Below are 14,488 nucleotides of genomic sequence, written 5' to 3' on the forward strand. Positions count from 1 at the left end.
GAGTTGCAGTATCCTTCTTGGATACTTTGTTGCAGTTATAGAGTTCTTGGAGAAGTTCTGCGGTTAATCTGACGGTAGAAGGTGAAGCAGAGGTTGCAGAGGATTCCTGCTGGAGTCTTGCAAAACCAAATCTGAGGAAACACCCACAGGAGAGACCCTAAATGGCCCTCAGAGGGGGATTGGTCACCTAACCAGGTATGGACCTATCAGGAGGGGTCCCTGACGTCACCTGATGGCACTTGCCACTCAGATACTCCCAGAGTTCCCTGACCATCCTGAAAACAAGATGGCAGAACCCAGGGACACCCTGGGGTGGTGATGGACAGGGGAGTGGTCACTCCCCTTTCCTTTGACCAGTTTCGCGCCAGAGCAGGGACTGGGGGTCCCTGAACCAGTGTAGACTGGATTATGAAAAGAGGGCACCATCTGTGCCCTTCAAAGCATTTCCAGAGGCTCTGGAAGGCTACCCCTCCCATGCCTGTAACACCTATTTCCAAAGAAAGAAGGTGTAACACCCCTGTCCCAGAGGAAATGCTTTGTTCTGCCTTCCTGGGATAGGGCTGCCCAAGCCCCAGGAGGGCAGAAGCCTGTCTGTGAGGTGGCAGCAGCTGTGGCTGCAGTGAAAACCTCAAAAGACTGGTATGGCAGTACTGGGTGTCCATGGTAGAGCCTCCATGGTACATGGAATTGGCCCCCCAATACCAGGATCAGATTGGGGGTACAATTTCCACTTCCTAGACACCTAACATGGCCATATTCGGAGTTATCATTGTGAAGCTACATATATGTATTGACCTATATGCAGTGCACACTTATAATGGCGTCCCTGCAGTCCCGAAGTCCGGGAAAATAGGCCTGGACAATATGGGGGCACCTCTGCTAGTGCAAGGGTGCCCTCACACACAGGTACTATGGACCAAGTTTTCATTGTCTGAAGGTTAGACATATAGGTGACTTATAAGTGACCTGCTGCAGTGAAAATGGCTGTGAAATAGTGCTTACACTGTTTCACTCAGGCTGCAATGGCAGTCCTGAAGAAGTGTTTGTATGAGTTCCTTATGGGTGGCAAAAGAAATGCTACAGCCCATAAGGATCTCCTGGAATCCCAATGCCCTGGGTACCTAGGTAACATATACTAGGGACTTATACGGGGGATCCAGTATGCCAATTAGGAGTGGAATGCTGGGTTACCAGTATGTAAGTACAAATTTGGAACCAGAAAGAGCATAAACACTGGAGTTTTGATTAGCAGTACTCCAGTGACATAGTCAAGCAAACTGACAAAACAGTAAAACATGCTGACGTGTAGGTCACAAACTATGAGCACTGGGGTCCTGGCTAGCAGGATCCCAGTGACACAGTAAAAACACTCAGACAAACAGGCAAACATGGGGGTAACCATGCTAGAAAGAGGCTACTTTCTCACACTTCTATTATTCTTCTCTGCAGGTGTAAATCTCGTTCTCTGTTTGTTTAGTTTGCCTCTAACTTTCCTTTGTTCTTTCTCAATGTCACAATTTATTTTCTTCTCTTCCTCTGGCTGCTTTCTTTGCCTCTTCATATCATTTTCTTGTGTTGAATCTGACTCTCTTCACAATCCCTTTCTTTCTCCTATTCTGTCACCCATTCTGGCCCTATCTTCCTCTCTTTTTTCACCTTCTGCAATACTGTCTATGATTCCATTCATACTAGCATCATTTCTTCCTATAATACTGTTGTATTATTACCTCTCTTACTCATATAAAACAAGTCTCCTCTCTTCAGCCAAAAGCAGACATCTCCTTTCCCTGCCCCACCATGCCAGGCCTCACTCAGAAGAAGACATGAGCTCTTTACATTTGTTTGTAAAGTATACTCTTGGAGCAGCACAATTTAAACTCCATGATTTATAAATCATGAACATACATTTATATACTTAACCCCTTCGCTGCCAGGCCTTTTCCCCCTCCTGTGCCGAGCCTTTTTTCGGCTATTTGGGGCAGTTCGCGCTTAGGTCCTCATAACTTTTTGTTCACATAAGCTACCCACGCCAAATTTGCGTCCTTGTTTTCCAACATCCTAGGGATTCTAGAGGTACCAAGTCTTTGTGGGTTCCCCTGAAGGAGACCAAGAAATTGGCCAAAATACAGTGAAAATTTTGTTTTTTTCAAAAAAATTGGAAAAAAGGGATGCAGAAGGCAGCTTGTGGTTTTTTCCCTGAAAATGGCACCAACAAAGGCGTTGCGGTGGCAAGATCACTATCTTCTCAGCTTTCAGGAACAGCAAGACTTGAATTGGAACACCCAATTTTTCAATACAATTTTGACATTTTACTGGGACATACCCCATTTTTACTATTTTTTGTGCTTTCAGCCTACTTCCAGTTAGTGACCAAAATGGGTGAGAAACCAATGTGCTGGATCCCAGAAAGCAAAACATTCTGAAAAGTAGACAAAATTCTGAATTCAGCAAGGGGTCATTTGTGTAGATCCTACAAGTGTTTCCTACAGATAATAATAGCTGAAATAAAAAAATATTGAAATTGAGGTGAAAAAACCAGCCATTTTTCTCCACGTTTTACTCTGTAACTTTTTCCTGCAATGTCAGATTTTTTAAAGCAATATACCGTTATGTCAGCTGGACTCTTCTGGTTGCGGTGATATATAGGACTTGTAGGTTCATCAAGAACTCTAGGTACCCAGAGCCAATAAATGAGCTGCAACTTGCAATGGGTTTTTATTCTATACCGGGTATACAGCAATTCATTTGCTGAAATATAAAAAGTGAAAAATAGGTATCAAGAAAACCTTTGTATTTCTAAAATGCTCACAAGATAAGGTGTTGAGAAGCAGTGGTTATTTTCACATCTCTGAATTCTGGGGTGCCCATACTAGCACGTGAATTACAGGGCATTTCTCAAATAGACGTCTTTTTTACACATTGCCTTACATTTGAAAGGTAAAAATGTAGAGAAAGACAAGGGGCAATTACACTTGTTTTGCTATTCTGTGTTCCCCCAAGTCTCCCGATAAAAATGGTACCTCACTTGTGTGGGTAGGCCTAGCGCCCGTGGACACATCACATTTTTTCACAGAAAACAGAGGTGTTTTTTGCAAAGGGCCTACCTGTGGATTTTGGCCTCTAGCTCAGTCGGCACCTGGGGAAACCTAGCAAACCAGCGCATTTTTTAAAACTAGACACCTAGGGGAATCCATGATGGTGTGACTTGTGGGGGTCTGACCAAGTTCTGTTACCCAGAATCCTTTGCAAACCTCAAAATTTGACTGAAAAAACACCTTTTCCTCTCATTTCTGTGACAGAAAGTTCTGGAATCTGAAAGGAGCCACAAATTTCCTTCCACCCAGCGTTCCCCCAAGTCTCCCGATAAAAATGGTACCTCACTTGTGTGGGTAGGCCTAGCGCCCACGAAAGGAAATGGCTCAAAACACAACGTGGACACATCAAATTTTTTCACAGAAAACAGAGGTGTTTTTTTTACAAAGTGCCTACCTGTGGATTTTGGACTCTAGCTCAGCCGGCACCTCGTGAAACCTAGCAAACCAGCGCATTTCTGAAAACTAGACACCTAGGGGAGTCCAAGATGGGATGATTTGTGGGGATCTGACCAGGTTCTGTTACCCAGAATCCTTTGCAAACCTCAAAATTTGACCAAAAAAACACTTTTTCCTCTCATTTTGGTGACAGAAAGTTCTTGAATCTGAGAGGAGCCACAAATTCCTCTACCCAGCGTTCCCCCAAGTCTCCTGATAAAAATGGTACCTCACTTGTGTGGGTAGACCTAGAGCCTACGAAAGGAAATGGCCCAAAACACAACGTGGACACATCACATTTTTTCACAGAAAACAGAGGTGTTTTTTACAAAGTGCCTACCTGTGGATTTTGGCCTCTAGCTCAGCCGGCACCTGGGGAAACCTAGCAAACCAGCGCATTTTTTAAAACTAGACACCTAGGGGAACCCAAGATGGGGTGACTTGTGGGGCTCTGACCAGGTTCTGTTACCCAGAATCCTTGGCAAACCTCAAAATCTGACCACAAAAACACTTTTTCCTCTCATTTCAGTGACAGAAAGTTCTGGAATCTGAGAGGAGCCACAAATTTCCTTCCACCCCGCGTTCCCCCAAGTCACCCGATAAAAATGGTACCTCACTTGTGTGAGTAGGCCTAGCGCCCACGAAAGGAAATGGCCCAAAACACAACGTGGACACATCACATTTTTTCACAAAAAACAGAGGTGTTTTTTGCAAAGTGCCTACCTGTGGATTTTGGCCTCTAGATCGGCCGGCCCGAGGAGGGGGCAGAAATGGCCTAAAATAAATTTGCCCCGCCAACCCCCCGGGGAGCGACCCTTGCCTACGGTGTCGCTCCCCCTGCGTGACATTGGCGCAAAAAAAAGATCCCCGGTGCTTAGTTGTTTCTGCCCCCCCTTCGGGGCAGATTGACCTAAAATCGGCCGATTTTCCCCCAAGGGGGGCAGAAATGGTCTAGATACAATTTGCCCCCCAGGGGAGTGACCCTTGCCTAATTGGTCGCTCCCCATCTCTAAAAAAACAAACAAACAAAAAATAAAAACACAAAAAAAAATTAGCCCTGGCGCCTAGAGGTTTCTGCCCCCCCCCGGGGGCAGATCGGCCTAATAACAATAGGCCGATCTGCCTCTGGGGGGGGGGGGGGGGGGGGGGCAGAAATGACCCTAAAATAAATTTGCCCCCCCCATCCCCCCCCGGGGAGCGACCCTTGCCTACGGGGTCGCTCCCCTTTCGTGACAGTGGCGCAAAAAAAAAAAAAAAAAACGGTGCCTAGTTGTTTCTGCCCCCCTTGGGGGAAGATTGACCTAAAATCCCCCAAGGGGGGGCAGAAATTGTCTAAATACAATTTGCCCCCCAGGGGAGCGACCATTGCCTAATGGGTCGCTCCCCATCTCTAAAAAAACCAAAAAGAACTCAAAAAACAATTTGCCCTGGCGTCTAGAGGTTTCTGTCCCCCCCCCACGGGGGCAGATCGGACTAATCACAATAGGCCGATCTGCCCCCAGGTGGGGCAGAAATGGCCTAAAATAAATTTGCCTCCCCAACCCCCTCCCCTGTGGAGCGACCCTTGCGTGACATTGGGGCAAAAAAAAAATCCCCGGTGCCTAGTTGTTTCTGCCCCCCCTTGGGGGCAGACTGACCTAAAATCGGCCGATCTGCCCCCAAAGGCAGAAATGGCCTAAATACAATTTGCCCCTCCAGGGGAGCGACCCTTGCCTAAGGGGTCACTCCCCATCTGTAAAACAACAACAACAACAAAAAATCCCCGGTGCCTAGTGGTTTCTGCCACTCTCGGGGGCAGATCGGCCTAATTAAAACAGGCTGATCTGCCCCCCAGGGGGGCAGATATGGCCTAAAATAAATTTGCCCCCCAGGGGAACGACCCTTGCCTAAGGGGTCACTACCCTTGCGTGAAATTCGCGCGAAAAAAAAAAAAACTCCCTGGTGTCTAGTGGTTTCTGTCCCCCTTGGGGGCATATTGGCCTCATAAAAATAGTCCAATCTTCCCCCAAGGGGGGCAGAAATGGCCTAAATATAATTCGCCCCCTAGGGGAACGACCCTTGCCTAAGGGGTCGCTCCCCACCTCAAAAATTAAAAATTAAAATAAAAAATAAAGAAATTATCCCTTGTGCCTAGAGGTTTCTGCCCATAGGCCGATCTGCCCCAGAAAAAAAATCCCCCCCCCCTGGGAGCGACCCTTGCCCAAGGGGTCGCTCCCTCATGCCAATTTCAATTGAAAATAAACATCCCTGGTGTCTAGTGGGCGTTTTGACAGCTGCCAAAACGCTGAGAGAGACTTAAAAGGGAAGGAAATAACTTTCCTTCCCTTTGAAGTCTCTCGGCCTCCTCCACGTGATCGGAAGAGAAATGCTTTTGCATTTCTCTTCCGATAGCGCTGGAAGCTGAGCTTCCAGCGCGATGGGAGGAGGTCTTGTGACAATCAGTGCGCGCTAATGTCACTGGGAGGGCGGGGGAGGATGGGGGGTGGAAGGGCTTCCCCTTCCATCCCTGCCTTGGAGGGTGGGGGGGAACACCACAGCACTGTGCCTCAGGACGTAACCATTGCGTCCTGGGCACAGAAGGGGCTAATATGGTGCTTATATTCAGTGACTTCTCTTGAATAACGTGTGTTACATTTAAATGACTCAATAGAATATATTCCTTGCAAAAACTCTAACTCTGTAATGAGTGAATTAAGTTGATCAATTGACTATTCTAACTATGTTATGCATCTTCACATTTAACAATTATTATTTCCACCTTACAAATAGTTGTAACCAGCATCCATTTTGATTTTGAAAAAGCTTAACTTGACATAAGGCTTCATTGAAAATGCGTTCTTTAATTTGCCAATGTGTTGACTTTTCCTTCTGCAGTTCATGTTGAACACTTTGTCTATTTTCCTGAACTTCTACAGAAGTTACATTCTATGCTGACACCTCCTATGCTCCCTGGATAGAAATCCTCATTAGTAATTATTTTTCTCAACCGAAGTTTAAAATAGAAAAAGGAAGTTATTTTATGGAACTCCTTATTTCAACAATTTGCTTTATTTGCATTGTGGCCATTACTTTTCTGTATGTTATTATATTACAATTTACCTTATTGGCACATTTCGACCTTTAAACTATATTGCTTTATCTCATCAATTAATTTTTACTCTTCATGTTTACTGGATGGATTAATACTCTTAAAAAACCATTTAATCAAAATCATTAATTCTTGGTCATTATAGGGAAGTCATATTGGCTTCACAAATTTAAAATATATTTCTGTTAACTCCTTTACAGCACCGCAGGTAGACTAACAAAGGTCCATACGCCCAAGGGGAAATATATTTGATGATTTTATGAACAGATTAAGGTGTAAATACCAGTGCGCCATCAGGTTGGTTTACAACATCAGGCCTGGTTTAGATTTCGGTGGAGGGTTTACTCCATCACAACGGTGATGGACATTGTTCCCAATGGGATTTAGATTTCAGTGGATGGAATATCCTTCACTGTTGTGACGGAGTAACCCCTCCGCTGAAATCTAAATCAGGCCCATCATTTTTCTGTTTCACAGCTTTCTGTCAGGGCATTTCAATACCAGACCAAATACAACTAGTTAGCTCCTCGGGCACAGACCACAATTACTTCACTTGCCCACAAATTCAGTTTTCCACTCAGTCTCTCCCTGTACCTTCTATCCTACGCGACTTGAACATCTACATACCACACACCTCCCTTAACACGGCATCAACTCCCATGGTTATGAAATGAAATATAAATATTCTGAGCCTTGCATACTTAACTCACTTACCACGCATTTAACCTTCCGTGCTATCACTTACTGAATCACAGTCAGTGGTTTTTGTGAGTATAAATAGAAGATAGACTTCAGGGTAAGACTACTATTGTTCCTTTTTGGAGCAGATACCAAATCCAAGCACTGACACTGCAGTTGTTGACAGTGGCTCCGGATCCAGCACAGCAGCCCCAGCAGGTTGCTGAGAGATTTATCGACTCATTTTAGGATCTGTCTACTTAATTAATTCTCAAAGCATGACCATTGTGTCTTGACTGGTGGACCAGGCTACCTGGTTATTAGTATTAGAGGTGTGTGAATTGTGGAAGATCTGGCTTATTTTTATACACCTTTATTGGTGCACAAATATGCCAGTGCAGCCCCTCCGGTTGGTAAGTGGACTGCTTATGATGTTTATATGTAGTCTACTTGGACCAGCCTGTTTCTCTGCTGAACAAACGGAAGCTACAATTTGAGATTCCAAAGCACAATTTCCATTAAACACAGCACTCAAATTACTATTTAGGGACAGCTGAGCTCAGCAGCTGTTGGGATGCATACAGATGAGGAAGGTGTGCATGGTTGGACCATATGTCTGCCGCAGTAGAGGCAGCAGGGTGAGTGTGAGCAGGCAACAGTGCATGTAAAAGTGCTTGATTAGGCCAAGGATCCTGTTGCATAATAATGATAATAGGAGTACAAGCCATGGTTGACGTCCGCCCACACCGGATGGCATGTGCAGCACCACAAAAAGGAGCTTTAGATGTATACCTGCCCTACCTCACCAGAACCTCCCCAGAGTTGAAAACCAATGGAAGGCCAGCAGAGGTATGTGCTGGGCTGGGTACTCTTACATGAACACACCACAGAAGAAGCTTGGTCTTACATTTCTTTATTCTTCTGTGTGCAATTGTGAACCCAACTCTCCAAAACTGAAATCCAATCAACACACCCAAATATTCATGTCACGGTTCTACGGAGTCCTTCAGAGACAGTACATTTCCACCCCTTGTTAAACAAAAACGAAACTTTTTTTTTTAACAAACATATATTATAACTCTTCTATGCTTTTGTTTGGGCCTTTTACCAAATGCCCAGATTGTGTCCTTTAAAGCTGAGAAGAGAGATGAGAACCTTCCACAACTAACACAGGTGACATGGGAACAGATGCAGTCAGAGATTGCTCTGTAGTCTCACTTGAACCAGTCTTAGCTAGGACATTAGGAACTGGTGAAAGTCAAGACATAGGTCTGAAGTGTGAAGAGTCTTGTGTAATGCTCTTCCCAGGACGATGAGCAGTCACCATGTGTCCCCTAGTAGTTACAACATTAAACTATTCAGCATCAAAGGGAGCATCTGATTTAGGCTTTCTCTTATGTCGCACACACTCGATCTCCTTCACGAAAAGTAATGTTCTTGGCACCTCTACATACAGTTTAATTTTTTGTTTATGACTCAAAGTCTTTCTGACGAAGTTAACCATCTTCCGTTGGTCCATTGTGGTAACTTGTTCGTCATGGCTCTCCCAAACATGAGTGTTGTCGTTAAATGAGGAGTCAATCCGTATGCTCTAAGAGTAGCATGGAGAGCTGACTTCAATCTAAGCTTTTCTAATTTTGCATTCGGTACAGTCTTTTTCAAGGTGCTCATAATGTATTTGACAATGCTATTTGACTGTGGCCAAACAAGTGTGATATTCTGAAAGTTCACACTGAGATGTGGAAGAAATTCTATGAATTCTCGACTGCTGAAGGGTGAACCACTGTCTGATTTCAAAATTGAGGGAACACCTCATAATGCAAAGATTCCTTGTACTCTTCCATGACTTTCTCTTGAGTAATAGATGAAAGATCTTCGATGAGTGGAAAAAAAGGAATACGCATCGATAAACTCTATCAGGTGATGCCCATTGTCAAGGGGACCAAAGAAGTCCACAACAACTCCCATAAATTTTTTGGCAAGTCTGACATATTCAAGCAACGTGGAGTAACTTAGGGAATTAAGCAGTTGTGCAAATGACAAGCTTTCAATTCTTTCTCAAGTCTCTAATCAAGATGAGGAAACCAAACTCAGTCTCAATGAGCTCGTCTGGTACCAACAATTCCACAATGTCATTTGTGGACCACTTCAATTACTTGTGGTTGCAGACTCTCTGCTATGATAATTCTTGAACCTCATAAACAATACCTTCTTGAGTAACTGATAGTTCATATTTTATATTCTTGAATTTCTGATATTCACTGTCACATGTGAGTGATCCAGTGTGCTATCTCCCGGATTGATATGTAATGATATATTTTACTATCAGCATGTCACTATCTTTGCTTTTTGCAGAAATAATTAGTTCCAATGAAACAGCAGCAGGAGCATTTGACTTCACAATGAAGTTAAGGTAAGCTTCAGCCACTTTGGGAGGGGTACCTTGAGAATGTGCTTGCACTCATGAAAAGTAGTCAGTCCTTCCCTGGTCGATGCACAATAGTGTAGTCATATTCCTGTAGTCGGAAACCCCAGTGTTCAATTCTGGAAAGCATCTTGACTTTGGGATTGCCCAAAGATAGTAAGCAATGCTTGATGATCAGTTACTAGAGTGAAAGGTTTGCAATATACAAATATGCAGAAATGTTCACATGCCCAGACAACTGCGAAACTCTCTTTTTCAGGCTGTGAGTAGGCAAGTTCAGCTTGTCACAAACTTCTGCTTGCCTAGGTCACAATATGTCGTCAGGCATTTGGGTTTCTATTGTGTTGGGCAAGGATCCCACCCAACCAAACTGGGCTTGCGTCATGAAAAACCTTTGTTTGAAGCTTTGGATCAAAGTAGGCCATTTCAGTGGCATTATCAATTGCATGCTTCATTTTCTTAAAGCTTTTGTGCACAGTCACCTGACCAGCAAAAAGGAAAATTATTTTTTGTTAATTCTCTTAAGGGTGCACCTAGGGTGGTGAAGTCACATTAGTATCTAGAACAGAAACTGGCCATGCCAAGCAATGAATGTAACATAGTAACATCTTGTGGGGGATTAGCAGCTGATAAGGCTTGTACTTTACTTGGACCTGGCATCATAACCCCACTGTAAAACATATGGCAAAATAATTTGAGTTTTGTTTTGTGGAACTCACACTTCTCCACATTCAAGATTAAACCTGCATCAGGAAGTAGTTGAAAAACTTGTGTAATACATACATCATGTTCTCTTTCTGTGGCCCTAAAAACCAATATGTCATCACTGTAATTGAAACCATTTGTAACAGGATGTATTATACTTTGAATGACACCTTGCTAAAATGTTATGTAGCTGATGAAGAACCGAAACCTAATCTTTTATATCTGATCAGACCAATGTGAGTAGAAAATTTAGTAATTTACCTGCAATTTTCTTCAAGTTCCAAATAATGATATCCTTTGCTCAGATCAAGGCGAGAGAAGACTTTGGCACCATTTAACTGTGTGATCATGTTAGCAAATGCGGACCCGGGCGTTGTTCTCCTTCAATTACCTTGTTAGCTTAACACATGTCAATGGTAATGTGCACAAATGCTTCGCTGTCCTTTTTAGGTACTACCATTATGGGTGAAAACCATGGAAAAGGACCAGTAGATTGCTCGATTATATCACTCTTTAGTAAAGGCTCAAGCTCTTTCTCAATAGCTTTTTGTTAATGAAATGCAATTTGAATGTGTCTTTAAGTAACAGGACGAATGTCCTCATTGATATGAAGTTGCACTTTCATGGTTTTCAGTTTCTCTAATCCAAGAACCAACAAATCAAACGTACTATTTCATGATGAGCATTCATGTTGTAGTTCACTGATATCAGTCCCATTTCAGCAGCTGTATTTAAACCGAGTAAACAGACATGTGACACAGCACCCTGAAGTACATGAATGAGTGCTTGTACCTTTGTCTTTTTTATGCCTCAGGGTTGCTACGAATGAACCTTGAGTCTTTAAAGGCATCGTTGCTTGCAGCCCAAGTAGACACTTTAGTTTTTGACAGTGTTGTATGGGGCAATGGAGACAGTTCATTGTATTTCTCTTCAGGTATAATGTTTATCAACATACCACTGCCAATATTAAAAGATATGGAACAGCCCTTTATCTTCAGTGTGATTTTTGGACAATGTTTGACTGACTTTTGTGCTTTTTCTCATCAAATTTTCTTTGAATTGTATTTTTCTTCACATGACGACAGTTAGATATGTGCGCATTATTCTGAAGTAAATATCAACAACAGGCACTGGCACTGAAACTGAAGAGCTGTTAGACGAAAACTTAGATGATGATCAATTCATTTGTTGTTGATTTGTCTCAGTTGATGTTGAGTAGTACGCCGCTTCTGGAACATTCGGGCGTACATTTTATTTTTTCAGCATGAAACCCTTAGTTTTTCCTTTGTCATGCAACCCATTAAAAAATGGTTCTTTTTCCCGCAGCTGTTGCACATTTGTCCATTGGGGGGACATTTACCTTAATCTGGGAATGAAAATCTGCATCTAATGTAGATTATTTTTCTTCAGAGACATCACTTTGTGACCTGTAGTCTTGTGTTTCTGCTTACTTTACATGTTCATGACTGACTCACTTTGGGCAGCTTCTGCCTACATGTCAGCAGTTTGTCATTCTGCACTGTTCCTGACGTATGGTTGCTGTGAGTACTCGCTCCAGACAAAGGGCTGATTTAGATATTGGTTGACGAGACGAGATACTCCATCACAACAGTGATGGCTATCCCGTCCACCGCAATCAAAATCCCCTTATATCATATGGGATTTAAATTTCGCAGTACGGGATATAGGTCACAGTTTTGAAGGAGTAACCCATCGGCTGATATCTAAATCAAGCCCTTAGTCATTCTCTCAGCATTCGTATTCTGAAGGAATCTGTCAAACAACCATCTATGACTCTAAGATGTATCGCTTCTTCATCATTGAGTTAGTTGAACTTACAATTTCTGATGAGCGTATCAAGTCTCTCAACAAATTTGTCAATTGTTTCACCCCCGACTTGAGCTCTTATTTGCGTTCAATTATAGCTGACTCTGGTGCTTCTCTGTACTTGGTGATTGCTGCCTTTAGTGTTATTGTTCTGTATATCTTATAGCTGTTTTTACTAGCAGGTGCCTGGCCAATTGTTGGACTTTTTGCCTTACGCAGGGTCATCCCCAGTCTTTTTGCCTCCTTCCTCCTGGTTTTTCTGACCTCTCGCTGTTGGATCTAGGACTCTGAGCACTTTATCACTGCTGACCAGTGCTAAAGTGCAGATGCTCTCCAAACTAAAGTTGGTATGATTGTCTTATTCCTAATTGGCATATTTAATTTACCTATAAGTCCCTTGTACAGTGGTATCTCTATACCCAGGGCCTGTAAATGAAATACTACTAGTGGGCCTGCAGCGCTGCTTGCGCCACCCACTGAAGTAGACTTTCAAACCTGTCTCAGGCCTGCTAGCGCAGGGCCTGTCTGCGCAGTTTTCTGCCACAGGGACCTGGCATCTAAATTTACTTGCCAGGCCCAGAACTCCCCTTTTACTACATGTGAGTCACCCCTAAGGTACGCCATAGCTAGCCCTATGGGCAGGGTGCCATGTATGTAGAGAGGCAGGACATGTGCCATATTGCATGGCCTGTCCTAGTAGTGACAAACAGCCTAACTTGGTGTCTCACTGCTGTGAGTGCTGCCTTCTCATAGGATTGCAATAGAAATGCCCTGCCTTATGTGTAAGGGGTATTGTCTGATTTATGAGGGGTAGCGTAGGCGTGTTTGGTATGGTTGTGATGGTGATAATAAATGCTGCTTACTGGTGTGGGTGTATTTTTTATTACTATCACAGAAATGCAACTTCTAGAAAGTGTGCTTTTATCTGTGCTTATGACTCTGGTGTTTTGCAGCTTGACTCCAATCCACATCTGGGCAGAGTGACAGTTGGGGCTTTGTGCATACTTTTCAGAAAGCCTGTACACAGGGAGGGTGGAGGTGTCACAGAGGTGCATCTGCATACTGAATAGTCTTCCTGGGCTGAGAGAAGGGAGAGGCGGGGCACACCTGCATTTATAAAGACTGTGCCCTGGCCTCACACAATAGGGTTGTTAGCCCCCCACTGATGTTTGGAGCCTGTGCTGAAAGGAGAGAGGGGGGCACTACCAGAACCAGTTGTAACTGGCTGGAACCTCCTCTCCTTACCATTGTAAAAGACTCTTGGAATCATCTTGGAACTGGACACCAAAGGCTGAAAGGACTCACCAGGAACCGCCATGGACTGCTGCTGCTGTGCTGACCTGCCTGGTCACTGTGAAGGACTTGCCGCTTGCTGCCTTTCCCTTGTGCTGGCCTGTAGCTGGGCCCTCCACCTGAGGACCTTATCTTAAGATTCTGCTCCCCAGGGGCAGGGTGCTGTGGCCCCTGACCCCTGCATCCATTTCTTCACGAGGGGTGCTTCTCCGTGGTTGCGGCTGCAATAGCACTGATGGCAGCGCGCTTATGGAGCCTTGGGAGCTCGTAGGCTCCTTGCTGCATTGTGCCCCTTTAAATAAGATCACCACAGCGGCCCAGGAAGCTGGAAGAACACTCGCGCACCGCATCGGGTGCAGGCGAGTGTCTGCTCGGGCCCCAGGAGGGGTCCAATCTTCTTGTGGCTTCACGTCAGAACCAGGGGAAGGCGCGGGGCGTGCCCCCTTCGCCCTGGCCTCTGCGTTAGGAGCAGGACGCTCCTTTTCTGCTGTTAGGTAAAACGGGCATTACTGTGGCCCCCCCCTTTGGTGGAAGGGCCAGTGGAGGCCCGGGGGGGCCCCCAGAGATCGCGGGTCCCGGGAGGGGCCTGTCATTAAACCGGAGGGGGTGCGTGGTGCCCCCCTCCTGCCCTAAGTTGTTTTTGCTGGCTTTGGCCCCCCTCGTGAGGGCCGGTTGAGCCCTGGGGGGCCCCCAGTAATCACGGTCCCCGAAGGGGCCTGTCTATAAAAGAGAGGGGGTGCATGTCACCCTCCTCTGACCCCAGAGTATAAGGGAGGCCCCCGTTTTGCGCATAGGAGCGCCGGGGGCCCCATTGTTCGCATTCTAGGAACTGGAGGTGCCTTCATCCAACCAGGTACTGTTTAAAGGACCAATATAGTTGCAATCCAAAGTTCTTTCTACAGACTTTTGTTTGATTCATATATTACCTACCAGCGTTTCATG

General features: G+C 44.6%; 1 protein-coding gene across 1 annotated transcript in view; it reads left to right on the plus strand.

The window, feature by feature from the left end:
* The window catches only part of LOC138267234 (extracellular calcium-sensing receptor-like), a 61,474-nt gene that overhangs the window by 4,872 nt on the left and 42,114 nt on the right, over window positions 1-14,488 (plus strand). The window contains exon 2 of the mRNA XM_069216089.1: window positions 11,241-11,360. Coding sequence (XP_069072190.1) covers window positions 11,241-11,360 — 120 coding nt within the window. The remainder of the gene's footprint in view (window positions 1-11,240; window positions 11,361-14,488) is intronic.

The sequence above is a fragment of the Pleurodeles waltl genome, chromosome 12, assembly GCF_031143425.1.
Source record: "Pleurodeles waltl isolate 20211129_DDA chromosome 12, aPleWal1.hap1.20221129, whole genome shotgun sequence".
Lineage (NCBI taxonomy): Eukaryota > Metazoa > Chordata > Amphibia > Caudata > Salamandridae > Pleurodeles > Pleurodeles waltl.